General features: G+C 44.7%; 2 protein-coding genes and 1 pseudogene across 6 annotated transcripts in view; all 3 read left to right on the plus strand.

Annotated features, from left to right (window-relative positions):
- Erich1 (glutamate-rich 1) overlaps positions 1–27,275 on the plus strand; it is a gene marked incomplete at its 5' end in the record, with an annotated part of 52,793,804 nt that overhangs the window by 35,464,467 nt on the left and 17,302,062 nt on the right.
- LOC148000598 (large ribosomal subunit protein eL21 pseudogene) lies at positions 4,150–4,464 on the plus strand (annotated as a pseudogene).
- Rbpms (RNA binding protein, mRNA processing factor) overlaps positions 24,331–27,275 on the plus strand; it is a 154,894-nt gene continuing 151,949 nt past the window's right edge. For all 6 annotated transcript variants that reach the window (XR_015639525.1, XR_015639526.1, XM_087588981.1 and 3 more), the window contains 1 exon segment: positions 24,331–24,648. Coding sequence is in view for 4 of the 6 variants with exons in the window: in XM_087588981.1 (XP_087445107.1) it covers positions 24,583–24,648 (66 nt within the window). In the remaining 2 variants the exon portion in view is untranslated.

Consider the following 27,275-nt stretch of genomic DNA (forward strand, 5'->3'; position numbering starts at 1 on the left):
CACCAAAGAATTGAATGCTCTGCTGGACTCCAGTCAAGGCCAAATCAGCAACAGTTGAGGGATAATATTCTATTGATTTGACTGGAAAAGTCTTGGGGTATACCCAAAGCAGAGGTCCATCCTGCCATAACAATCCTGTAGGCTGCATGTAAGTGGCTAGAATGCACAATATAATGTCAGCACCCTCTTTCCATTGATGTAAACTTGCATTCTGTAAGCCCTTTTCAACTTTCCTTAATGCTCCTCTTGCCTCCTCAGTCAATTGTCTAGGAGAATCCAAGGCTGAATCCCCAGCCAAGATATTATATAGTGGTCTTAATTCATGATTTGGCAATTTCAGATAGCATCTAATCCAATTAATATCTCCCAATAGTTTTTGAAAATCATTGAGAATCTTAAGATTATCTTTCCTCAATTCAACCTTCTGGGGATAATAGTATAAGGATTTATCTTTGTTCCTAAGCACGTTACTAGACTGCTCTTTTGTACCTTCTCAGGGGCAACAAACAAACCCCTACCCTCTAATAGTTTAATTAAATCTTCATATGCCAGATCTAACATTTCTTCGTGTTTTGCAGTCAAAAGGATATCGTCCATGTAATGGACGCATCTCAAAGTAGGAAACTTTCGTCTTAATGGGGCGATGGCATTGCCCACAAAAAAGTTGACACATTGTAGGACTATTAGCCATCCCTTGTGGTAAAACCACCCATTCATATCTTTGATCAGGTTCTTCATGATTGCATGATGGGGTTGTAAAGGCAAATCTTTCACTATCCTTTGAACAAAGGGGTATAGAGAAAAAGCAGTCTTTCATATCAATCACTATAACTGGCCAACAGGCTGGCAGGGAAGATAGAAGAGGAAACCCACGTTGTACTGGGCCCATGATCTGCATCTGCTGATTAATAGCTCTCAGATCATGTAAGAGCCTCCATTTCCCAGATTTCTTCTTAATCACAAATATAGGAGTGTTCTATGGAGACACGGACAGCTTTATGTGGTTCATAGCCAATTGTTCATCTACCAATGCTTCCGCTGCGATAAGCTTCTTGGAGGAAAGTGGCCACTGAGGAACCCACACTAGCTCCTCCATTTTCCAAGTAATGGGAATGCCTTCCTCAGCAGCCCCTAGGAAAAACCCAGACCTTGATTTCTTTCTCTCTGTTGGGTAGTTATAGGGCTAGTCCTGCCCTGTAAGTATTTCCCTATTTCTCTACCAGGGAAGTAGCCCATATGTTTCATAATTTTTTGTGAGGTCTCAGAATATTCATTGGTCAGCTTAAAGCCCATGTCTTTCAATAAATCTCTTCCCCATAAGGAAATGGTTAAATCCAGCACATAAGGTTGTATGGTTCCTGAATGTCCTTCCTGATCTCTCCAGCTCAGTTGTCTTGCATTCATATCAGGAGCTTTTGCATAACCAAGGCCTTGTAACATTTGAGATGAGGCCTGTTGGGGGGTTGGGGATTTAGCTCAGTGGTAGAGCACTTGCCTAGGAAGCGCAAGGCCCTGGGTTCGGTCCCCAGCTCCGGAAAAAAAAAAAAAAAAGAAATGAGGCCTGTACCGGCCATCCAGAAGGCCAATCTTTCTTAGCTACTATACTTCCATCGGCCCCGGTATCTAATAACCCCAGAATCCTCTTTTCACCAATTTGCAATTCCAAGGTTGGATGCTGGTCAAGGCCCAAAGCTAAGAATGTTAAGTCAGAACCAGTAGACCCAAATCCTTTTTCCCCCTTTTCTTTAGACTGAGCAGCAAATCTTTCATGTAGGCTAGGCAACAGTAACAGCTGAGCTATTCTGTCTCCAGGGGAAATAGCAATTATTCCTTTAGGTGATTCTACTATGATCTTGACTACCCCAGTATAATCTGGGTCAATAACTCCTGGATGGACGTGTAGTCCTCTTAGAGCTTTAGATGATCTCCCTATAAGTAACCCTACTGTGCCAGATCCAGGAGTCCTTTGAAATCGGTCTCTATTAATTGGATCCCCATCCTAGGAATTAGTACGAGTCTGGTGGTGGAGCAGAGGTCCAATCCCGCGGAGCCCTTAGTGGTCCTCCTCGGTCCCTCAGATGGCGGAGAGATGGCCATCTCTCATGACTCTGTTCTTCTGTCTGACTCTTTACTGCCCCATATATTTGTGGGCCCTGGGGTTGTGGGCCCCGCTATCCATTTTTCGGATGAGCACCACCATAATCAGAGCCAAGAGGTTGCCCATTAATGTCTTTTACTGAGCGACATTCATTGGCCCAATGGTTCCCCTTTTTGCATTTTGGGCATAGTCCTGGCTGCCTTGGGCGTTGGCCATTTCCAGCAGTAATTATGCCCCCTTTTTCTGGACATTGCCTTCTTTTTTTTTTTTTTTCCCCTTTTCTTTTTTTCGGAGCTGGGGACCGAACCCAGGGCCTTGCGCTTGCTAGGCAAGCACTCTACCACTGAGCTAAATCCCCAACCCCTGGACATTGCCTTCTTAAGTGTCCTTGTTTACCACATCTGAAACAGGCCCGTAATTTACTATCTTTTCTCTGGGTCATCTGCATGACGGCAGCTGCTAATCCAGCATTGGTCAATGGCCCTCCTATTTCTCTGCACACTTTCATCCAGGCTTCAATGCCTTTGTTCTTATAAGGTGTGATTGCCGCTCTGCATTCTTTAGTACATTGTTCATAAGCCAGCTGTTTTATTAATGGCATCGCTGTGTCGGGGTCACCAAAAACTTTTCCTGCAGCCTCAACTAATCTAGCCACAAAATCTGAGAAAGGTTCCATGGGGTCCTGTAATATCTTTGTAAGGTTCCCACTCACTTTTCTTTTATTGGGCAATGATGTCCATGCTTTAGTAACAATCTCATTAATCTGATTATAAACCTGCCCTGGATACCCTGTCTGTGCGTTAGCAAAACGGCTTTGCCCTAACAACATATATCTATCCCAGGCAGCTTGTCCTCCTCCTGTAGCTAAATTCACTGCTGCCTGTTCATTGGCATATTCTATAAGAAATGCCCTCCAATCCAGATACTGTCCTGGACTGAGGTAAGCTCTGGCTAGATTAGACCAATCAGAGGGAGTCATGCAGAAGCGGTGTAAGGCCTCAACTTGAGCAATAGTAAAGGAGGCTGAGATACCATAACTGCGCACCGATTTGGCCAATGTTTTGATTATTTTAAAATCAAGGGGTTCATGGTATCTCTGCTGATTAGCGTCCACAAAAACGGGATAGGTCAGATGTAACTCAGTCAGCACTGCTCTGCATACTTCCGGACAGAAAGTCATGCCCAGTTTTCCTGGGCCTGGGGTGATACGCTCATAGGGAGGGGAAGCTGGTTCACTTCCCCTTACTGCGAGGGCCACAAGCACGAGCACAGATAAAACACTATGCTCCAAACAATAACGTTGGCTATCAACCAACACACTGCCACTAGAGCGGGGTCCATAAAAATTAAACTTTACACTTGCTCCACACCCGGAGACCTTACCGCCGCTTACTACCGCGGACTTGTATTGTCCCACTTTACCTGGGAACTTACCAGCACCACCCTGACTGCGAAAAGTTCTGATCCCGGAGAGAGTTGATTTTCTTTTCGGTGGATTTGATGTTGTTTCCCCCGTACAGACCACCAGTTGTCGCGCCCAACCTTGACCAGCAAGGAAGACACGTCCAGAGGAGATCTTCTTTAAGCAGTTTATTCAGGAACCTTGTACGAGCTTCTTCTCTCCCCCCGCCCCCCTCCCCCGAACGCCCTGTATCAGCTAAAATACCTGGCACTGACCAACCTCAGTATGCCACGTGGATCAAGCAGATAGGCCGTCGCACAGCGGAAACTAACTGGCCAGGCAGACATAGCCAAATAAGGACTTGTTTACTACAAGGAGCACTCGCTGGGAGGGCGCCGGGCGGCAGGCGGCGGGTGGCGGCAGCGGGCGGAGGGCGGAGGGCGGAGGGCGGAGGGCGGAGGGCGGAGGGCGGAGGGCGGAGGGCGGAGGGCGGAGGGCGGAGGGCAGAAGCTAGCACCACCTTTGGGTGTGGCACATCGCAGCTCCCACATTTTAGGTAACATGGAGTTGTTCCTTTGGCCACATAGGTGTGAATCTACGAGAAGAGTGATATTGCAGACATCAAGGAAATGGGCATTGTTCAAAAGGAATGCCCCATCAGTGTTACCACGGCAAAGCTAGAAGAGACTACAATGTTACTCAGCATGCCATGGGCATCATTGTAAACAAGCAAGTTAAAGGCAAGATTCTGGCCAAGAGGATCAATGTGCGGATTGAGCACATCAAGCACTTGAAGAGCAGAGACAGCTTCCTGAAGCAGGTGAAGGAGAGTGATCAGAAGAAAAAGGAAGCCAAAGAGAAGGGCACCTGGGTTCAGCTGAAGCACCAGCCTGAGCCACCCAGAGAAGCCCACTTTGTGAGGACTAACGGAAAGGAGCCTGAGCTGATGGAGCCCATTCCATAGGGATTCATGGCCTAATGGACAAAAAGGAAATAAAGGACCGGGACTGTGTGTGTGTGTGTGTGTGTATGTGTGTCTGTGTGTGTGTGTGTGTGTGTGAGAGAGAGAGAGAGAGAGAGAGACCCTCAAACACAGAGAGGAACTCTATTCATTACCTACCCAATGCCTCCTACTCTCCCCTGTAGCTAGAAGCCAGGTACCCACTTTTTCAGCAATCAGTACAACTTGGGGTTCCCCTGTGACCTGGTTCTGACCAAGGAGAAATAACGAATCCTGCCAGAAGCTTCTAGAAAATGCTTTCATATCTGTCAACCGAGAATCTGCCTTCATTTCCCAAGCCATTGAACAAAACTGTATAAAGAGGTCAGACTCAGAATTGTAGCAACCTTAGGACCAGTAGAGAGAGATCATGTGGTCAGGAGGGGAGTCATACCCTGCAAAGCAGCAGCATAGAGAGAAACAAGGATTGAACGAAGCAAGTCAGGTGCTACACTTCCGAGTTTGGGAGAATTTTAAAGTTTCTTTTTGCAGTTCCCTATTGTGTTACTGCTAAGTCCTGTTACAGTTTGAAGTGGAAACAGTCTCCTACAGGCTCATTTTTTTTTTCTTTTTTCTTTTTTTTTTCCGGAGCTGGGAACTGAACCCAGGGACTTGCACTCGCTAAACAAGCGCTCTACCGCTGAGCTAAATCCCCAACCCCCAGGCTCATGTTTTAAGCACTGCTCCTAGCTGGTGGAGCTGTTTTGGGGCCTACGGACAGTTTAGGAGGAGGGACCCAGTCCACAGAGGTAGGTCACTAGGAGGCAAGTCCTTGAGACCCTATTATCTATCACTGCCTACTTCCTCTCTCACTCTCTGCTTTCTGACCTGCTGTGCTGTGAAGAGTCTCTACCATGCACCACCGCCACTGTGAAGTGAGTCAGCCCGCCATACTTTTCCCACAAAGATGGAAACTCACCCTCTAAACAGTGACCAAAATAATTCTTTCCTCCCTCATGAGGGAATTCTGTTACAATGAGGACAAAGTAGCTAATGCATCAATTTTGTTTTGTTACAGCTGAAACAGTTCAATGACTGCATTTTATTCCTGCCTTAGAAGTGCATGCAGGGGGGTTGGGGATTTAGCTCAGTGGTAGAGCGCTTGCCTAGCAAGCGCAAGGCCCTGGGTTCGGTCCCCAGCTCCGAAAAAAAGAAAAAGAAAAAAAAAAAAAGTGCATGCAGGGCTGGAGAGAAGAGATGGCTCAGTGGTTAAGAGCACTGACTGCTCTTCCAGAGGTCCTGAGTTCACATCCCAGCAACCACATGGTGGCTCACAGCGATCTGTAATGAGATCTGATGCCCTGTTCTGGTGTGTCTGAAGACAGCTACAGTGTACTTATATATAATAAATAAGTCTTTAAAAAAAGTGCATGCAACCTCTTATAACTTAAAAAACGAATCAGTCTCTTCTTTCTTCCCTAAGCTCATCGCTCACCAACTTTCCAGTTTTTGCTTTCTCTGGGGTTTTTAGTTCCCCAGCAAAAGACTTTCATCGTTTGAGTAGACTAGTTTCTGGTAGGTACTTTGTTCCTCCCTTAACTGGCTACATCAGTCATCTATCATTCTGCACTTGTTATGACGTCACTTCCTCTGGAAGCCACAGCCCCCTTTCCAGAGTGTGTATTTGCCATGTTTTTGAACTCTCAAGAATTTTAAGCTTTTATAAATTGCAAACATTTCTTCATGGACCTGTTTAATAATTCTCATGGTCATCGCTAGGATCAACACTTTCCCCGATGCCTCCTGTTTTCTAAGGACTAGTCACAGTGATCAATAGCCATCAGTGGGACACAAGACTGAATCACAAAATTTTTTTTTCTTTTTTTTCTTTCTTTCTTTCTTTTTTTTTTCCAGAGCTGGGGAAGCGCTCTACCACTGAGCTAAATCCCCAACCCCCTGAATCACAAATTTACAGGAACAAAATAATCTCAAGGAAGCAAGTTATAGTCATGCACAACCACCATAACAGCTCTCAGGAGGCTGAGGCAGGAGGATTATAAATTTGTGGTTAGTCTCCACTATACATCAATACCCTGTCTCAAAAAATAAAAATAAAAGCCTTTTTAATATTAAGAAATGTATGCAATTGTTTTGAGTATTCACACACATTTTATTTTATTTTATTTTATTTTATTTTATTTTATTTTAGATTTAACTCAATGTTCTAACTTCTCTAGATCAGCTCGGCTGCCCTGGAACTTGCTGTATAGACCAGGCTGGTCACAAACTCACAGAGATCCTCCTGCCTCTGCCTCCACGTGCCTGAGATTAAAGGCATGTGCCACCATGCCCAGCTGTTATTTACATTTGTTTATTTTTATGTATCATTTGTTTATTTTTACCTACGTGGATATTTTGCCTGCCTGTATGCATTGTGCACCACTTGTCTGCAGTGCCTGGGGAGCCCAGAAGAGACGTCATATTCCCAGCCACTTGCGAGCAGATACGCGGTACGCACACATTTTTTAAAAATGTTGCTTGGTGGGGTTGGGGATTTGGCTCAGTGGTAGAGCGCTTGCCTAGCAAGCGCAAGGCCCTGGGTTCAGTCCCCAGCTCCGAAAAAAAGAAAAAGGAAAAAAAAAGAAAAAGAAAAAAAAATGTTGCTTGGTGCTTGAGGATATAGCTTGGTTTGTAAAGTGCTTGCCTGGCATGCGCACAGCCCTGGGTTTCATCCTCAGAGATACATAAAGCCAGGCATGGGAATGCAAGCTGTAATCCTAGCATTTGGGAAGTATGAGCCAGAGGGCAAGCTCAAGGTCATCTTGGTACAGTGCTTGCCTGGCATCCACAAAGTCCTGGTTTTGATCTATAGCACTTTATAAAACAGATGTGGGTTCCTTCCTTCCTTCCTTCCTTCCTTCCTTCCTTCCTTCCTTCCTTCCGTCCTTCCTTCCTGTCTTCCATGCTGACTGAGATTCTGTCTTCGTCATTTCAAGAGGAACAATTGAAAAGGAGAAAAGATATATTTGACTCATAGTTTTGAGTTTTAGTCCAAGATCAGACTTCGTGGCAGGGATGATGAACACCTGGAAGATGCTAGGAAACAGAGAGTCGGAGATGAACCTGGGATATGCACAGGCAACTTCCTTCCACCAATCAGGAACCACCTCCATATTTTCTAACGCTTCCCAATAATGCCATGAAATAAGAATCCATCAGAGAATTAGTCCACCAATTACGTCAGATCCTTCCTGATGCCACCATTTCTCAATGACTGCACCTACCAGCCAGGCACCACATGTGAGTTTTTCAGGGTTCCTATTCAAGCCATCATAAACAGCCAGGTTCTGTAGCCCCTATATCTGATATTTGTCAAATCATACAGATTGACTCTTAGAAGTGGCTTCCTTGCCTTTCCGTCTGTGTTAGTCAAGGTTCCCTAGAGTAACAGAACGAAAAGAAATGATTCATAGCTGTGTATACTTGTAACAGGGACAATAGGGACACTATCAGATTATACGTAGATTAGCATAATGGCTGTCTGGATGCTAGAAAGAAACAGGAAATCTTATACAAATGACAACCAGGAATGCAACCCAAAAATCAACGTAGTCCACTGAAGGCTTCTAAGTTCCCGGAGAGCCACTGGTGTGAGTCTGCATGCTAAGGCTGAGAAGTGGCAACAGACAGGCACACTAGGGAGGAGCTGAGCCAAGGCCTGGAAGATGGCTCAGTGGATAAAGGTACTCAATGCTCACTCACGAAAGTCCTGTGATCTGAGTTCAAATGCAGGTTCAATAAACCTGCATTTAATATAACTCACAAGACGGTGGAAAAAGAGAACTGACTCCAGGATTCTTTCTGTTTGGTTTTGTTTTCAAAAAGTAAAATGTATTTACCTGACACATAGAAGCCAAAAGGGTATTTATGCAGTGCTGTGTGATATTTTGATATATACAGATATCATAAAAAAGTCTTTACTTTGTTTGGTTTCCGGACCCTGGGACAAGGAACTGATGGTGCATATTTTACATATCAAAGCAAGTCTGACCTCCAGGTTCTCCCAGCATCCCTCAGTCCCTATCTGGTATACTTTGGCCTCCAACCCTGAACTTTCCAGCCCAGTAGCTGGACTGCCCCTCCCCCAGGGCTCTTCCCTATGCAATCCAGACATTTTGGTCTCTCCCCCTCTCTCCCCTTTTCTCTCTTCTCTCTCTACATGCCCACCCTTTCCCTATTCCTCTTCTCCCTCCCCTCCTTCTCTCTTCCCATGGTTACTTCCCTGGTCTCTATCCTTGGTGCCAATGAACTCTTCTGAGAGCAGCTTCCCAATAAACCTGCATTTAATATAATCTATTGTGGCTTGAAGTGGCTCATTTCACCCACAGGGAAATAATCTATCACTTTTTGTAAAATTTATTTCTATGTGCATTGGCGTTTTTCCTGCACGTGTGTCTTTGAGAGGACATCAGATCCCCTCGAACTGATGTTAAAGAGAGTTGTGAGGGGTTGGGGATTTAGCTCAGTGGTAGAGCGCTTGCCTAGCAAGCGCAAGGCCCTGGGTTCGGTCCCCAGCTCCGAAAAAAAAAAGAAAAGAAAAGAAAAAAAGAGAGTTGTGAACTGTGATACAGGTGCTGGGAATTGAACTCAGGTCCTCTGAAAGAGCAGACAGTGCCCTTAACTGCTAAGCCATCTCTCCAGCTCCAAGTTTTTACTTCTATATCCCATGATTCCCCTGCCTCAATTTTTATTTTGAAAATTGAGCTTGCAACATGGGCTGGGCTGCCCTCCTCTCTGCTTTTACTCCATGGAGCCCCAGCCTATCTGATAGGTTCTGTCTCCACTCAGGATGGGCCTTTCCTTCCTTCAGTTCTCAGGAAATGGCTTCACAGTCACACTCTGTAGGCTGTACCAATCTTCTAGGCATCTGTCAATCTATGGAGACAGAGATGGCAAATTGTCACACCGTCTTTCCATCAGTTGCTTCCACAGACCATGCAGTGATAGCATTTCCAATTCCCTCCTGCCTCACTTAAATTCACCCTGAGACAGATACTGAAATGCTCTCTCTGAAGGGCTTGACTAAAAGAGTTAGATCTTCAGTCTTGATTCTTAACACTTGTAGATTTAAATGTTACAAAGTTTTCACTCGATGTTACTCATCAGAAACATTAACTGATCATTCCTTTCCTAAGGCTCAGATTCAAATCCCAGGTGCTATTTTAAAGGAAAAGTCCAGGTGGTGGTGGTACATGTCTTTAACCCAGCATTCAGGAGGCAGAGGCAGGTGGAGCTCTGTGAGTTCAAGACCACCCTGGCCTACAGAGCTAATTCCAAGACAGCCAGGGCTATAAAAAGAAACCCTGTCTTGAAAAATAAAAACAAAGTAAAAAAGACTAAGGGAAACTGTCAGGAGCCATCTAGGATAGGCTAAGGCTAGAAGGTGGCTTTCCTGGAGGTGGCCCACCATTTTTGCATGGCCTATGATAAGTGAGCTCGATGGTAAGGTTCCAAAGAGACTTCATGTCAAGGTTGCTTCTTGCAGCTATGCCTTTCCTGTCATTATTAAATTAATAATAATTAATATGGTGGGCATCAGCCTACTATATTGATCAGATTTCCTACAGGTCAACATAAAGATGAACTTTCATGAAGTAATGCTGCTTAGATGAATTGATGATTCTATAGAATTTCTGGTTTGATTCAAATAATTTTAGGAAGGAAGTTTTTAGAGATGATTTTAGTTGCTTTGCCAGACAGATGTAATAAAGTTAGAATCAAGGGCTGGAGAGGTGGCTCAGTGGTTAAGAACACAGACTGTTCTTCCAGAGGTCATGGGTTCAATTCTCAGCAACCACATGGTGGCTCACAACTATCTGTACTGGGATCTGATGCTCTCTTCTGATGAACCTGAAGACAACTACAGTGTACTTATTTAAATAGCTCTTTAAAAAAAAGTTAAAATCAAGAATAGAATGTGCCCAGTCTTCATAGAGTTAGGTAAAGGCTGCATATTAAGAAACACAATGAGGGGTTGGGGGTTTGGCTCAGTGGTAGAGTGCTTGCCTAGCAACCGCAAGGCCCTGGGTTCGGTCCCCAGCCTGAAAAAAAGAAAAAAAAAATACAATGAGCTTTTATAACACACTAAAAAGAGAAATAGATTTTGGACAAATTTGTGTTCAAGGAAAAATATTTAGGTCCAAGGATAAAGCCACAGCTATACACTATGTTAAGGTAAGGTTGTAAAAACTGTTGCTTTAAACTTATAATGAGCTTAGAGAATGAAATACTTCTTTGAGCTTAATATCAACATCATTCTGTAACTCCCATTTTATGTAATAGTTTATCTCTGAAGTAATTTTCTAAAGAACTTTTTTGTCTAAGACGGTATTAAAAAAATCAGAGAAAAGAAATAAAATTGTTGTTTGAATGGTTTGGCTTGGGGAGCTCTGCCCCATCCATCCATCCATCCATCCATTCATCCATCCATCCATCCAGCCATCCAAATGCATATGTCTGTTTGTCTGTACATACATGTGTAGATATATGTGTATGTGTGAGCATTCGTGAATACTTGTGAAGTGTATGAGAAAGGTAGTTGGGCCCAACAAAAATGTGAATGTGTTAACGTGTAAACGAGAAGGTGAATGAAAACATAAATGTGTGTGGCTGTATATGTGTCTGTGCATATTTGCCTGTATAAAGCATCTTAATTCTTTTTCCTTCCCCATCTCTGGTTCACAAAGAGTTAAGCAGCCTAGCCAGAGAAGCTTCCAGCTGCCTGGACAGAGAAAGGAATGATAGCAATAAATTTTTTACTTAATTCCCTACTGCTAGGCAAGGGTGTTAATCGACTAAGCCAGTGTTTTTTAAATAAGAAAGTTTTTAGTATTATTTTAGAAGTCAGTGGTGTTCAGTACAGACCGAGAACTAGAAGGTCAGAGACCATCAGTCTTTCTTGCTACATCTATGTCCAAAAATGTGTGCCTCTTCAAACCACTGCAGGCCAGGCCGGCCCCCTGCAAGGAGCAGTCTCTTAATCGTGTCATTGATGGTTAGCCACTCCGTAGCCACACCTTAACTGGCCTTTGTTTTCTCCTTATTATCTTACATTTGGGTATTTCTATTAAGGCTCTGAAAAATTACATGCATATTCATTCTCTCTCTCTCTCTCTCTCTCTCTCTCTCTCTCTCTCTCACACACACACACACACAAACACACACTGGCGCAAACACATGTTGGTATAAACAGCATTTGTTGTCTTATAGATCTAATTCTTATTTATTTATTATTATTTTATCTTTTAAAGATTTATTTCTTTATTTATATGAGTACACTGTCACTGTCTTCAAACACACCAGAAGAGGGCATCAGATCCCATTACAGATGGTTGTGAGCCACCATTTGTTTGCTGGGAACTGAACTCAGGGCCTCTGGAAGAGCAGTCAGTGCTCTTAACCACTGAGCCATCTCTCCAGCTCCTAGATCTAATTCTTATGTCAGGCTTAGATGTCTGAAATGCCAGATGATTCCTGATTTCCAGGGCCTTGCTTACTTTGTCCCTGTCTCCTGGTGCTACATAAATAACAACCCCCAAAGCATAGTGGTTTAAAACAATAAGTTGTTTGTAGGAATCTGAGCGCCTACCTTGTTTCTGTGTCATGGTGTATCAACTGGGTGGTGCCTCCAAGATGGCGGACCGACCAGTGGCCTGTAGACAGGAGGCTGAGATGAAGCCTTGGGGATACTGATAGCAGTTTAATTTCCCAGCAGGCCTCTCTGGGTGATTGATTGGGCTTTCTATTCTGGAGAGGCTCAGTCCCAGGGGAAGAAACTAGAATCTGCCAGGATTTTAGAATGCCTAGGCTGACAATTCCCAGAATGCCCCCTTCCTCTGCATTTGACTGGGCAACGTTCTTATAGGTCCAGCTCAGATTCAAGGAAGAACACAAATTCCATGTATCTTTCTTTAACAAAAAGATTTATTATTTTTATTTATGTGTACCACGTGTGTGCTGTGTTTTTGGAAGTCAGAGTCCTCGGGACCAGAGTTACTGGCGGTGGTGAGTCTGCGGTTGCTGGGAACTGAACCCATGACCTTTGCAAGTGCTCTAAAGTGCTCTATGCAGCCTTGGCTGGCCTAAACTCACCCAGGCAAGGCTGGCTTTCACAGGCTTCTAGCGGTTAGGATTAAGGGTTGCTGTTTGTTTTTTGCTGTTTGTTGCCTCTCCACTTAACCTGGAGTCAAGCTCTGAGATCAGCCAGTCCCTGCTCTCCCCAGGAGGCCAGCGCTGTGGCTACGGATGGGCGTGATCACACCTAGCCCCGCCCCCTTGCTGGGAATCCAACTCAAGCGCTTAAGTTTACTCAGCGTGCATTTTACCCACTGAACCATCGTGCCAGTTTCACAAAGTACTCTTCCCTCAACGCTTCCATTAGACGTCTCTGAAGCTAAATATCCAATTTCTGTGAAGTCCTCCCTTCCATCCCACATTTCAGTGCACGGTTCAGTGAAGTTCTTTTTTTTTTTTTTTTGGTTCTTTTTTTTTCGGAGCTGGGGACCGAACCCAGGGCCTTGCGCTTCCTAGGCAAGCGCTTTACCACTGAGCTAAATCCCCAACCCTCAGTGAAGTTCTTTTTTTTTTTTTTTTTTTTGGTTCTTTTTTTTTCGGAGCTGGGGACCGAACCCAGGGCCTTGCGGTTGCTAGGCAAGCGCTCTACCACTGAGCTAAATCCCCAACCCCCTCAGTGAAGTTCTTAAAGACTGCCTTTGCACATTTCCCAAAACCGGCTTCCTCTCCATCTGAGACTTTATTAGAATGATCTCTCCTGTCTGTTTAGCTTAACATTGTGTTAATGCTTTCTTATACGTTATCTAAAATGGCTGACCAAGAGTTACCGGCCTTCTGTTCTTTCTCAGCCACCATCAGAGTCACCTTTGGTAACTCACAGAAATATCGACTTCTTGTTGCACATACATCAAAACTCTTCTATCCATCTATTCATTAGTCCTAAGCCATTTCTACACTTTTAGCTATTAATTACGATATCAACCAATCCCATTATCAATTACTGTCTTTTTTTTTTTTTTTTTTTTTTTTGGTTCTTTTTTTCGAAGCTGGGGACCGAACCGAGGGCCTTGCGCTTCCTAGGCAAGCGCTCTACCACTGAGCTAAATCCCCAACCCCATCAATTACTGTCTTAAGGCAGGTTGTCATGAGAAAGCACCACAGACTGGATGGCTTAAACATTAATCATTCCTCACACACCTGGTGGCTGGCAATTCTAAAACCAAGGTGCAAGGAAATTTTGTTCCTGGAATAGGCCCTCTTCTTAGCTGTTTTTTTTTTTTTTTTTTTTTTTAAGTCTTTTTTTTTTTTTAAGTCTTTTTTTTTTTTTCTTTTTTTTTTTTTTCCGGGGCTGGGGACTGAACCCAGGGCCTTGCGCTCGCTAGGCAAGCGCTCTACCGCTGAGCTAAATCCCCAACCCCTTCTTCTTAGCTGTTGATGGCCACCTTGCTATAAGATGAAAAGAGATATAGATAGATGGATGGTTTTTGATAGAAAGATAGAAGACAGATGATTGATAGAAAATAGAAAGACGATAGATGACAGATGATCAATTGATAGATATATGATAGAAGATAGATGATAGATGGATGGATAGATGGAAGATAGATAGACAGACAGACAGACAGACAGACAGACTGAACAAAAACAGACACAGAGCACACATAGACAAGTTTTTCTTATACGCATAAAGGAGACTGACTCCACTGCAGAGTAGACCCCCTCTTACCTACCTCATCTGACTCTAATTCCTTCTGAAGGGCTGACTTACTGTTAATATTATCATCTTGGAGGGTAGGGGTCTATGAGTTTTGAGGGAGGACACAGGCCTCCAATCCACAACAAGTTTCACATACAGACCTCACTTGAGGAGAACCAAGGTCCACCTTTATTCAAACAGGTCCTGGCAGAGCTCGGATCCAGGAGACACGAGAGATGCTGAACTTAAAGGCAGTTCCTCTCTCTCTGGCTCTTGGATGGCAGGCTCCATGGTTCCTTGGGCATTTATAACATGACAGCTGGCTTTCACCAAAGGGACATGGAAAACATTGTTGTGGTGCTGGGTCTGTTAGAAGACAATCCCTGCAGCTGACACTAACGGGGACATAATTACACAGACATGGAGTACCAAAAAGTGACTGTGGACTTCTCTGGAAGCTGCCTACCTGAGTGTCCTCCAATAACATCCTTGTTCCTAAGTCTACCTATGGCCTTCGTTGGTTTCCTGGAGGTGTCTAGCAAGTCCTTTGTTCCTAGGCAACTTCTTATTCTGAGTCTCATCATCTGAATACACAGGAAGTGAGAATGTTTTATTGTATGTATTTATTTGGTTGTTTGGTTTTCTTTCTTTTTTTTTTTTTTTCCTTTTCTTTTTTTCCGGAGCTGGGGACCGAACCCAGGGCCTTGCGCTTGCTAGGCAAGCGCTCTACCACTGAGCTAAATCCCCAACCCCTGGTTGTTTGGTTTTCAAAACAGGGTTTCTCTGTGTAGCCCTGGTGGTCCTGGAACTCTGTAAACCAGGCTGGCCTCGAACTCAGAGATATGCCTGCCTCTGTCTTCCAAGTGCTGGGATTCAAGGCGTGATTCATCACTGCCTGTTGAATTTTATATTAACCTCCACAATTTCTGGTTTATGTTTTCTCTAAATTCAGATGGCATAATGGAGCAGTTCCTTTTTTAGATATTCTCTCTGTGTCTGTCTGTCTCTGTCTCTGTCTCTATCTCTCTCTGTCTGTCTGTCTCTCTCTGTCTCTGTCTCTCTGTCTCTCTGTCTCTGTCTCTGTCTCTGTCTCTGTCTCTGTCTCTCTCTCTCTCTCTCTCTATATATATATATATATATATATATTGAGGCTGCAGAATAAACAGTCTATCATGGTGGAAACGTGGGGCAATATAGGCTGATGGACTCTGATGGAAGGGAGTGGTATCCCACAATTCACTTTGAGAGTGTGTGTCACTAATAAATTGAAATCCCCACTAGACCCCACATCTTGGTCCCAGAACCCTGATTAGATATGGTAAGAAATGAGGAAAAGAAGAGACACTAAAGAAATGATAGACACATGGATTTAAAGAGAGAAAAGCAGGCGTCCAGTGGGCTGGGTGTTCTGATGGAGCCCTATCTACTATCCATGCACCCCAGAACCTCAGTCTGTTTATTCTGTAGAACACAAGGCTGGGGTTACCTAGAATTAGTAGGAGTCTCTGTAAACCAGGAGTCTCTGGCTGTAAACTTCGCCGGGGAGGAAGCCCACAGTTGCTAGTTTTTATACACACTAGTCAATTGTCCCAAAATACTCATACTTAGCCCACAGGAAGAAGGCTTTGCCAATTTCAAGCATGACCCATATGGATGGGAAAAGACTTAGCACGTTTCCCATGGGCCTGAGGCCCTTATCCTTGGGATAGCTGCGCCCATATCAACAATATGCATACTCTCGGGACTTGGTTGACTCAGGGTTTCTCTTGCTAACTACAGCCTGGTATCCCACAATGCCCTTTGAGAAATGTCCCTAATAAATCAAAGTTTCCACTAGACTCCACATCTTAAAGATGCCACAATGTCTACTTTGATCTTGGTTTGAGAGCTAAGATTTAAACTTGTGGCTCTCATCCCTTCATTCCATGCCTGGCCTTCAAAGGCTCGCTAGTCCGACTCCTAGTTCAAAAGCAGTCTTCTCTAAGCATTTCCAAGGTCTCAGTAGTACCAGGGTTGCTCTAGAGTCCAAGTCCAAAATCCCTTCTGAGCATCATCACAAACTCAGCTATGAACAGAGTTCCAGAGGGAGAGCCATCACTGTATGTTAGACATAGCAGGCAAGGAAGGCTGGGGGCAGGAACAGCAGGCAGCAGATCACATTCATCTGCACACAAGAAGTAGAGAGAGTTCACTTGGTTTCTTTGGGGGGGGGTTATAATATAAGATTCTCAAAGAAGCCATTCATGAAAACTTTAAAACACTGAAGAAAGAAATTGAAGAAGGCACTGGAAGATAGAAAGATACCTTATGCTCATGGATTGGCAGAATTTATATTGCAAAAGCTTCTGTATTACCAAAAAATGATCTACAGATTCAATGTAATCCCTAATACAATGATTAGGAGAACAAATCCTAAGATTCATATAGAAGAGTTAGACTGGATTTCAAATTGTACTCTAAAGCCATAGTAACAAGAACAGCATGGGGCTGGAGAGATGGCTCAGTGGTTAAGAGCACTGACTGCTCTTCCTAAGGACCTGAGTTCAATTCCCAGCAACCACATGGTGGCTCACAACCATCTGTAATGGGATCCAATGCCCTCTTCTGGTCTGTCAAAAGACAGTGACAGTGTACCCACATACATGGAATAAATAAATAAATCTTTAAAAAAAAAAAAAAAAGAACAGCATGTACTGGGACAGAGCAATAGGATAGAATAGAGGATCTAGAAATGAGCTTATGTACCTACAGTCTTCTGCTTTTCTTTTTTTTTTTTTTTTTTTTGGAGCTGGGGACCGAACCCAGGGCCTAGCATTTGCTAGGCAAGCGCTCTACCACTGAGCTAAATCCCCAATCTGCCTTCTGCCTTTCAACAAAGCTGCCAAAACACCTCATTGGAGAAAAGACCACTTTTGTTTTCCCAATCATATAATGGTGGCAAAATGCTATCTACATATCAGATCTGCATTCCTTATCATGTACAAAAATTAATTCAAACTAGGTCAAAGATGTTAATGTAAGGCCTGAACCTTTGAAAGCGCTGAAGGAATATATGGGGGAGATACTTCAAGGGAGAAGCATAGGCCAGCACTTTCTGTCAGGACAGCAGTAGAACAGAAAGGCATAGGACTGACAAGGGAGCTGTCAGGAATCAGAAGCCTCCAGAACAGCCAGAGTCAACAGTGAGACGATGACAGGATAGAGGAAGAGAGAAAACCTGCCAGCTACCACCCAACAGGAGACTGATATCTAGAATCTACAAAGAACTCCAAAAACTAAACAAAGAGAAAAACGAAAAGCATCCATCAAATATGGGCAAACCCCTTGAACAGATCGTTCTCAAAGATGTGCAGATGGACAAAGGCATAGGAGAAGACAACACACAACCCCAGACTGTAGGGAAACACAAATGAAAGAAACAGATCTCACTAGACAGAAAACTGAGTGGGGCGGGTATAGTGGCACACACCTTTAGTCCCAGCACTTAGGAGGCAGAGACCGGTGGATCTGGGAGCTTGAGTTCAGCCTGGTCTACACGGTGAGTTTCAGGACAATCAGGGTTATGTAGAAAGACATTATATTAACAAACAAACAAACATCAAAAAATAGGAGAATTGGAGAAATGGTCTTCCCCAGGGAAGAGCATACATACTCGTTATCCAATATCAAATGATCAGCCCTGAAAGCACATACACAGCCTATAAACACAGTATAGTACTATGTTGACCATTTAACACACATGCACACAATTAATGTGTAACACAATGAGAAGAAAGGGAGCCATGGATTTGAAAGAGAGCAAGGGAAGGTTTGGAGGAATGAAAGGGAAGGAGGAAATGATGTAAATTATATTATGATCTTAAAAAATAATTACAAAATTAATTTAAAAAAGAAAAATAGGTGCTGGTGAGGAAGGGCAGGATGGAGACGATACACTGTTGCCACTGACTGTGACTGACTGTGACACACTGTTTCCACTGACTGTGACACACTGTTGCCACTGACTGTGATTGACTGTGACACACTGTTGCCACTGACTGTGCTACACTATTGCCACTGACTATGACCTAGTGCAGTCACTATGGACATCACTACAGAGGGGTCTCAAAACTCAGACTAGAGCCACCGTGTGCCCCAGCTGAGTTCGTACTTACTGACCTGTACATCAAGGGCCTAGGAAAGTGCTTGAGCATCTCTGATTATACATTCTTCACAGCAGCCAATTGTCAGAATCATTGGAGATGGCCATTCGTAGATTAAAAGGATAAAGGAAACGTGATATAGGCACAAAAGAAAGGTTTCTTCTTATTGTTGCTGCTGCTGCTGCTGTTGTCGTTGTCATTTTGGTTTTTCATTTGGGTTTCTCTGGGTAGCTGTACCTGTCCTGGAACTTCCTCTGTAGACCAGGTTGACCTTGCTATCTGCCTGCCTCTGCTCCAGAAGCCTGGAATTAGCGGTTTGTGTCACCACACCTGGCTCAACAAAACTTTATATTTAGCCATAAATATAAATAAAATCATGTCATTTTCAGGAAAATTGATAGAACCAGAGACCACCATATAAAGAAAAATAAGCCAAATATTGAATTTTTTACTTTTATATGAAACTCCTTAATTTATTTATTTTATATTTTTTTACTTACATTTCAAATGTTATCCCCTTCCCAGTTTTCCACCCATAATCTCCTATCCCTTTCCCCCTCCCCTTCTTCTATGAGGATGTTCCCCTACCCATCCACCCACCCTTTCCTGCCTCCTGGTTCTGACATTCCCCTACACTGGAGGATGCAGCCTTGGCAGGACCAAGGGCTTTTCCTCCTATTGGTGCCCAACAAGGCCATCCTCTGCTACATATGCAGCTGGAGCCATGGCTCTGTCCGTGTGTACTATTTGGGTAGTGGTTTAGTCCCTGGGAGCTTTTATTTTTTTTTAAAGAAGACATGAGTATAGGAGGGGGAATTCTTTGGGAAAAGGAAAGAGGTTTTTGTTTGTTTGTTTGTTTGTTTGTTTGTTGTTGTTTGGCTTGTTCATTTGTTTTTGTTTTGTTTTGTTTTTTCTCTTTTGGTGACAGCTGGGGTAGGGAGAGACAGGTTAGTGGAAAGGTGAGAGCAATCGAAGTCCACATGAGTCATACATAAAAATGTCATTATTGGGGTTGGGGATTTGGCTCAGTGGTAGAGCGCTTGCCTAGCAAGCGCAAGGCCCTGGGTTCGGTCCCCAGGTCCGAAAAAAAGAAAAGAAAAGAAAAAAACTCCTCAGCTAAAAATGTCATTATTTTGTAAAATGAATATACAACTAAAAGTATAGAAAACACTTGGCAGTTGGAGGCAGGCAGATCTTTGCCAGTTTGATGCCAGCCTGGTCCATACAGTGAGTTCAGGCCCAGCAGGTCTACATAGGGAAACTCCATCTCAAAACAAAAGAAAAATGTAGAAAACAAATAAATCAAACCTTTCAAGTCTCAAGTACAGCTGAGTGGTAGAGATGCTTGCATGCATGGAGAGCTAGATTTTTCCACTACTGATAGATAAATACATGAACAAAACCACCCAATCCTTTCAATATTCTATCTAGAAACATCCACAGCTTGATCCACATATACATTAGGCGTTTTTTCTCTTTCTTGCAAGCTAATTTCTTTTTATTTTTTTCTTTTTTAAAGACACACACACACACACACACACACACACACACACACACACACGATGAGTATATTGTAGCTGTCTTCAGACACACCAGAAGAGGACCATGGATCCCATTACACATGGTTGTGAGTCACCATGTAGTTGCTGGGAATTGAACCCAGGACCTCTAGAAGAACAGTCAGTGCTCTTAACTGCTGAGCCATCTCTCCAGCCCCTCCTGCAAACTAATTTAACTAATTGGTTTTTCCCTCCAGTCTCTGAATTAGGTACAGCTTGCAAAGCAATATCCTGGGCTTGAGTACTGGTTTTGGCTAACAGATTCCTCAAGATGGAAACTTTGCCAGGTTCTACCCAATGTGTCACTCCAATGCCTTTATTTGCCCTGGCTTTGTTTTGTAGCAGGACCCCACCTGAGGATATGCAATTACACTCCTTCGTTGAATGCTATTTAAAAAAGCCACCTAAACCTTACTTGGTACACTGCAACAGCATTTACTTTTTTATATATAATTACTAACAATTTTGTAATTTCTCCAGCACTTGCTGGAGAACGCTCATCTTTTTACCACGTGGCATCAATTGGGAGCACTCACCTGGGGCTGGAGGGTTTACTTACATGGTTGGCCACTAGGTCCTGGCCCTCTCTGCTGAGAGCTGGCTGGAGCAGGATGCTGGGAACTGATTTTCTTCCTTGCCTGGTCCAGCCTTATGTGATCCTTGCTTGTGTTTCTTGAAATGAGTGATAGGATTTTGTTTTTACAACTTTGGAGGTGATAAAACTCAGGGGATGCGGTACAAGTTGAATATATATTTAACACTGTCGAACTGTGCATTTAAATGGCTAAGGTAAACTTCATGTGCCTTCTGCCACTATTGAAAAGGGAAAAAAGAGAAGGCGATGAACTGGGGAGGAGTTGCCTTGTTAAGGATTTAAAAAAAAAAAAAAGCTAAGAAAACAGTAATTGGCTCAAAAACTTTGGATCAACAAAGTAAACAGTAGTAACACTCGTGGTAGGTTCTGTAGTCTCCTGCTGCAACTTTATTCCAGATAAATAACTCAGTGTGGTGCAAATAGCCCCCAAACCGACCTTTCATGCCTGCAATTCCCAGAGACAACCGTTTAAGACATAATTACGGGTTTGGATTTCTTAAAGCAAGGCTCAAAAGGAATGCTGCCAGTGTAGCAGTGATGAGTCATGGGGACTACAGGTGCACACAATATTTCCCTTTTAACCTGGTATGCAGCCTTGTAGGCCAGGCAGAAATATGGCAGACCAAGAGGCAGGTGAGAGGGCAAATGTCTCCTGGTCAATAGCTCCGTTTTGCCGGGATATAAACTCCCTTTGTTGTCACATAATTCTTAGCATGCCTGGCAACTAGCAGCGACCATGAGTGCCTCAGTCTTGAAACTTCATCCTTGAAATAGTAAAGAAGTCATAGCTCGACTGAACATGGAACTCCTTCCTTCCCTCTCCTCTTTCTCTGTGGCCGTTTTATAAATAGTGAAAAGTCTGCTTGCGGATTTTCCTTGGGTTTGGTCGGTAATACGTTACTAGGTTTTTTCTTCTGAATAAGTATATACCATCCCTTTCCTGAAAGGAGAGAAATGAAATCCTGCCCTTCCAGGCATATTACCGTGCTCTGAGATGCCTGATGTCTCTGACAACTTTATTGCCTTCTGTGTCAATACAATGGTGTGATTTTTACATTTCATTTCTTGAAATCTCTTTCTTCTGTTCTCCTATTGTAGGCAGTGTCTCCACCCAGGCCACACCTTTCAGAATTTAATTATGACTTTGTGTAGTGACCATTTTTTTTCAGGGTTTTTTATTTGTGCTTTTTTTTTTTTTCCCTTTTCTTTTTTTTGAGAAAGCGTCTTTTTGTGTAGCCCTGGCTTTCCTGGAACTTGCTCTGTAGACCAGGGGCTGGCTTCAAACTCAGAGATCTGCCTGTCTCTGCCTCCTGAGTGCTAGGATTAATGGCATGTGCCACCACTACCTGGTGTGTTTATATTCATTAAAAATAACAGTGTCGGGGCTGGGGATTTAGCTCAGTGGTAGAGTGCTTACCTAGGAAGCGCAAGGCCCTGGGTTCGGTCCCCAGCTCCGAAAAAAAAGAACCAAAAAAAAAAAAAAAATAACAGTGTCTGCAATGTTTTAGGCACTGTCTAGATGTTGGGAACACTCAAAGATGCCAGGCAAGGCTCCTCTCACAGGATTTATTATTCTTTCTCACACCAGAGGTTGCTAACTTTGTAACAAAAGACAAAGTTCTGGTTTGGCTTCAAGACCACAAATAAAATAAGATAAAATAGAATAAAATAAAATAAAATAAAAAAATCAGGTTCTACTTCTGGAGTTAAACCACTGTTTTCCTGGTGAGAGAACTACCCATACTACAACCATACAACCTTATCTACCTTCTTCTAAATGGGCTCCGACTGGAACCATTAAGGACGAGCTTGTCATTTTTTCTTGGATTCTTGCCAGGCCCCTGCAAAACAATGTCTCTCTGTGGAGTGTGTTCAGTAACAGGCAGGAATAGCCAAGGAGGGCAAAGGGCTGGTTCTACTGGCCGGTTCAGCCACCCAAGCCCACCACTCACTCATCGCTCAGGAAGACACTGCCCCCTGGTGGTTCCTCTTATAACTGAATGAAAAACCGGCCGAGCAAAAAGTTGCCAATCAACACAATCAATAAATCAAAACACGGACAAAGTTTCTGATCACTGCAGTTTTGCTTCTGAACTTTTCCGCCGCTGTTCCAAAGACTCTTGGTTCATTTCCTCCCAGGAAATATAGCACCTTTGTTCCTATAGAGAGCAGTGGCATTGCAACAGCAACTTAAAACATTCTTTTCCTTCAGAAACTTTCCCACATCTCCAGATCTGGTCAAAGAAAACTTAGCTGAAACCAAGTGTCACTATAGATCTTCACTTCGTAACGCCTTTAAAAGCAGAAGAACAGTGTTGCGTGTATCCTGCTTTTTATAATTTGAACCAGGACTCAGCGGTTATGTTGCCTTGGAGTTGTTTGGGGTATCTTGTCTCCACAACACCACTTTGAATTGCCTAAAGACAGGGTCCTTATCTTCAGCTCCCACCCGCCCCCTCCTCACCCCACCTCCAACCGCACTCAGAGCAGGGAAGGGTAAAGAATGTCGAGCAGGGAGAAAGAGATAAACATTTAAACCAAGCCATAAATGATAAGTCGTGATTGGTGCGGCAAGCCAGACTAACTTCCTCAGAGAGACAGGCACCATCTACTACTGAGCCGTGGGTTTTAAAGGTCTGTCCAAACTAGTCACGGTCTAGAAGCAGACAGGATCTATTGTTGGAAAAGTTCTGTAGGACCAGGAAAATGGGAACTTCCTTAATAATAATGCTAGCTTCCGCCTATTGTAAACCACAATTGTGCAAGTATGAGTTTAGGAGTGGAGGCTCGCCCCAGCTATAATCTCTAAAATCCTGGGAGATTATATATATGTATATATAATATATAATATTATCATCAGTGGGAGAATATGTATGTATGTGTATGAAAAAATATATATACATTTCATAGATGAGGAAATGGATCTATGTGGTCATCCAGTGTTGGATAATTGTTTTGCTTCTCCAGAGGTAAATGTCCTGACCTTTGAGGGGCTGTGAGGGATTTTCAGTTAACAAGTACATATTGAGGACCTACTACGCTCCAGAACTACACTCCAGGTAGCCTACTTAAGTTGTGGCAGAGTGAAAAAGATAAACAGGACGCAGTTTTGTATTCCAGGAAGGGGCTCCCCGAAGAGTGAAGTAAACAAAACGATTCCAGAACAGTCTGGTGCCGGCTGTGCGAGTCTGAACAGGGGCGGCCGGAAGCCTAGAGAGCGATAGCGGCCGAGGTTGGGGGGGGGGCGGGGGAGGCTTCGCTGGACTCCGGCACCCTCAGTGGGGTGGCAAGCGGTCTCCTGCAAAAGCGAGGCTCGGTGGTGGGCTGTCCCACGTGTCCGTCACTTTTCGGCCCGGGAAGAACCGAGTCTTGTCGGGTACTACCAAGGAGGGTGGGTTTGGGTGCACATCCGTCGTGAAAAGCCAGCAAACAAAAGTAGTGCGCTCCAGTCCATGCGCCCCCGCAAAAGGCTTGCCCCCCACGCCCCAGTCCCCTCCTCAAGCCGCCAACCACCGCTGGTCTGCCCGGACGCCTAGGTCCCAGGGGTTGCAGAGAGAGGGGGCGGTCCAGACCCTTCCTCCTGCCGTCCCTGCGGCCTCCTGACCCCGGTGACCCCCCCCTCCCAACCCAGCCCAATACTGGGGTCGACCGCTCCGCCCCGCGCCCCTCCTCCCGCGGGGGGCTTCGCCGTCCGGAGCCGTGTCCCTCTGGGCTGCGGCTGGCTGCGCACGTCCAGGGAGGGCGGAGGGAGGAGGGGAGGGCTGGGAGGGGAGGGGAGGAGGGAGAAAGGCGAGAGAAAGCGCGCTGCGTGCGGCCCCGCTGCCCAGAGCCTGCCAGCTGCGCGCCCTCGGCCGCTCCGGTCCTAACCGCGCCCGCCGCCTCGCCTCCTCCGCCTCGGCCGCGTCCCGACTCCCGGGCTCGCCCGGCCTCTCGGAGGTCCCCGCCCGACTCCGCTCTCCGCTGTGCCGCCCGGCTCCAGCCCCGCAGCCCGCCCCGGGGGGAAGGTAGCAGCGGGCGAGCGCGCCCTCGCCTCCAGCCCCGCGCCCCAGCCCCGCGCGGCGACGAAGGACCGGGAAGATGAACGGCGGCGGCAAAGCCGAGAAGGAGAACACCCCGAGCGAGGCCAACCTTCAGGAGGAGGAGGTACGGAGGGGGACTGGTTGGGGGGTGCGGGGCGCACGGGCGGGGGGGGTGGTTGTACCACGGGACGCGGCGTCCCGAGGGCTCCCGGCTGAGTCCACGCGCGTCCGCGTGCCTCCCATGATTGCATAAGTTTTGAGGACTTTCCCGAGACTTTTGTAAGTAGAATGCTCAGCTTTGTCTACCCGGGATGTTGAAAGCGGAATCGAGAGCTGACTCCCGGGTGACCTCAGATGATTGGGACCAGGGAGGGTCAGGACTTGGGTTCTGCGCCTTGCGGCTGGAAATTGGGAAGGAGGGAGGGAGGTAGGGTGAAGCTAGAAACTCTGGGAAAGTTCTCGGTAAAAGATACTTCCGACCCCAGCTCCCTCCCCTCCCTCCCTCCCTTCCTCCCTCCCTCCCTTCCTCCCTCCCTTCCTTTCCGTGTTAAAAGTTCTGGGTGAAATATCTTCTTAGCTGAGACATTTTGGATTAATAGATAACTCATCAGCCACATTCTTCTGCGAGGAGTCCGAGACCCCCGCCGAACCTGGGAGATGTCGAATGTGGTGGTGGGGGTAGAATAACAAGGACTAAAAGCTTTGGGTTCACCAAAGCAAAGGTGCGTGGGGGGTGTTTTTTTAATAGGGGAAAAAAAAACCCACAACTTTATGTGGCACACTCGGAATGATGATAGAAAACAATTTGCAGCTGTGGTGCGTTTCTCACTGAGAACGCCGGTGTGTACGTGGGGGCTCGTGAATTTTGTCGGTTTTGTGATATCCTGTCTCGACTTCACTCCTGCTAGTGGGTTATCTGGAGTCCAAGAAATTGTGTTTATCTTTTTTTAAGGTCTCCCAGAATTGAGTGCAGAAGCGGAGACTGCCCATCCCACTCTAATGTAAAAAGTGTTCTTAGAGGTAATTTACATCCTAATAAAGAGGATGAAAGCGACCCGAACTGACGTCCAAAGCAGTTAGCATGGTGACAGTATTTAGACACTTGTGCAAACTTAGACCGAGAGTGAAACCAAACATTGAAAGAGTTCATCCATCCACCCAACTCCCTGACCCGCGGGAACTATCCACTGGTAAAATGGGAACTGTTTAAACGGGGAAGACAGGAGAGATTAAACGTATGCGAATCAGTGCAAAATAGAGCATACCACACTTGGGAGGTGGTGCGCCCTAAATGAATGGGCTAGCTGAAAATCGCATCTCCACCTGAAGAAATTACCTATTTTATCAGCAAATACTGCTTCGGAAAGTTTCGCGTATGCTGTTTTATAACAAAGCAGGGGCCGGCAGCAAGTTCCGGCTGTTTTTCCGTTTATTTCCTGACCAGTTAAACTGTTAAAGAAATTGCTGGTGTTTAGTTTTGTTTTTGTTTTTTTTTTTTTTTAAATTAGCAGAAGGTAGCTCATTTATGATCAGTAATACCTTTAGCCTGCTAAAAGATAGTCCTAGGAAACCATCTTTTTTTCCTTTATCTGGCTCAGAAAAGTTGGAACTGGGAAAAAAAATCCTACCAACAAGAAAAACACAATTTGGTCCTTTGAAAATGATTTTTGGGAGATAACAGAGCCCCATAGTTTTGTTTTTTGGTTTTTGTTTTGTTTTGTTTGTTTGTTTTCAAAGTTTTGGTACAGAACATTAGATTTGTCTCCAAGTCCCATACCCACTGGACTTAAAATTATGGCAAATCAGATTTTACTCTTGATCCATCTCAGCTGAAAATGCTGGCCGCACTAAGGTCCTCTATTCCTGGTGATCTCATCTAGTAAGTAAAGGCCGGGCTGGGCTGGGCTAGTGCAATCTTCTGCCTTATTTACCTTGTTGCCCTGTGTTCCCAGTCAGGTAGGAGCAGCATGTGATTCTGGTAGGTGTTAACTCTTTCCTGGTACACACTCATTCTTGGAGAAATATGACCTAGCAGGAAGATTTCAGAGCTTTGATTGTGTGCTGGTGGGAGTGTGTAAAAATGTGTAAATTACAGACACTGTCATAAGTGACCTTTAGTTACTTGACCTTTGTTTCCAGTGAACCCAGGCCCATAGGCACACCAGGCACACACTCTGACTATTTTATACATTTTGATTATAAGTAGGGTCTCCCAGTCAGGCTTTGAAATTGCCTTCCGGCCTAAGAGTGCTAGGATTAAGGGCATTTATCACCACACCTGGCTAGGTAGCATAATAGAAATACAGGGAAAGAAAATTGGTCTGAGTGATCCAGGTAATTTTATCATAATTCTCTGCTCTCTGTGTATACTTGGTTTTTGAGAAATTCCTACCCCTCCCCCTCCATGACCCTGAAAGCCACAAGTAAAACAAATAGAGTATTTGGTGAGTCCCATTAATGTGCTTGTCATTATAGAAAACCACAGCACTGGACCCATTCCCTGCCCACCCAGTGGATCAGCAAACTGTTCCAACACATTGGAGAGCCTTGGAGTGGACTCTAGTAAATAGAGCGCGCACACACACACACACACACACACACACACACACACACACACAATGTATACATATGTACATGAAGAAAAGAGAAGGGATATATGCTTATAATTTCTGGTGGCCACTGAACCGAGTTTGAAAAGTGAATCCAACTATCAATAAGAGAAAACGGTTGCTCTCCTAGATGACGTTGGGT

The sequence above is a fragment of the Rattus norvegicus genome, chromosome 16 (genome assembly GCF_021556685.1).
Source record: "Rattus norvegicus strain SHRSP/BbbUtx chromosome 16, alternate assembly SHRSP_T2T, whole genome shotgun sequence".
Classification (NCBI taxonomy): Eukaryota; Metazoa; Chordata; class Mammalia; order Rodentia; family Muridae; genus Rattus; species Rattus norvegicus.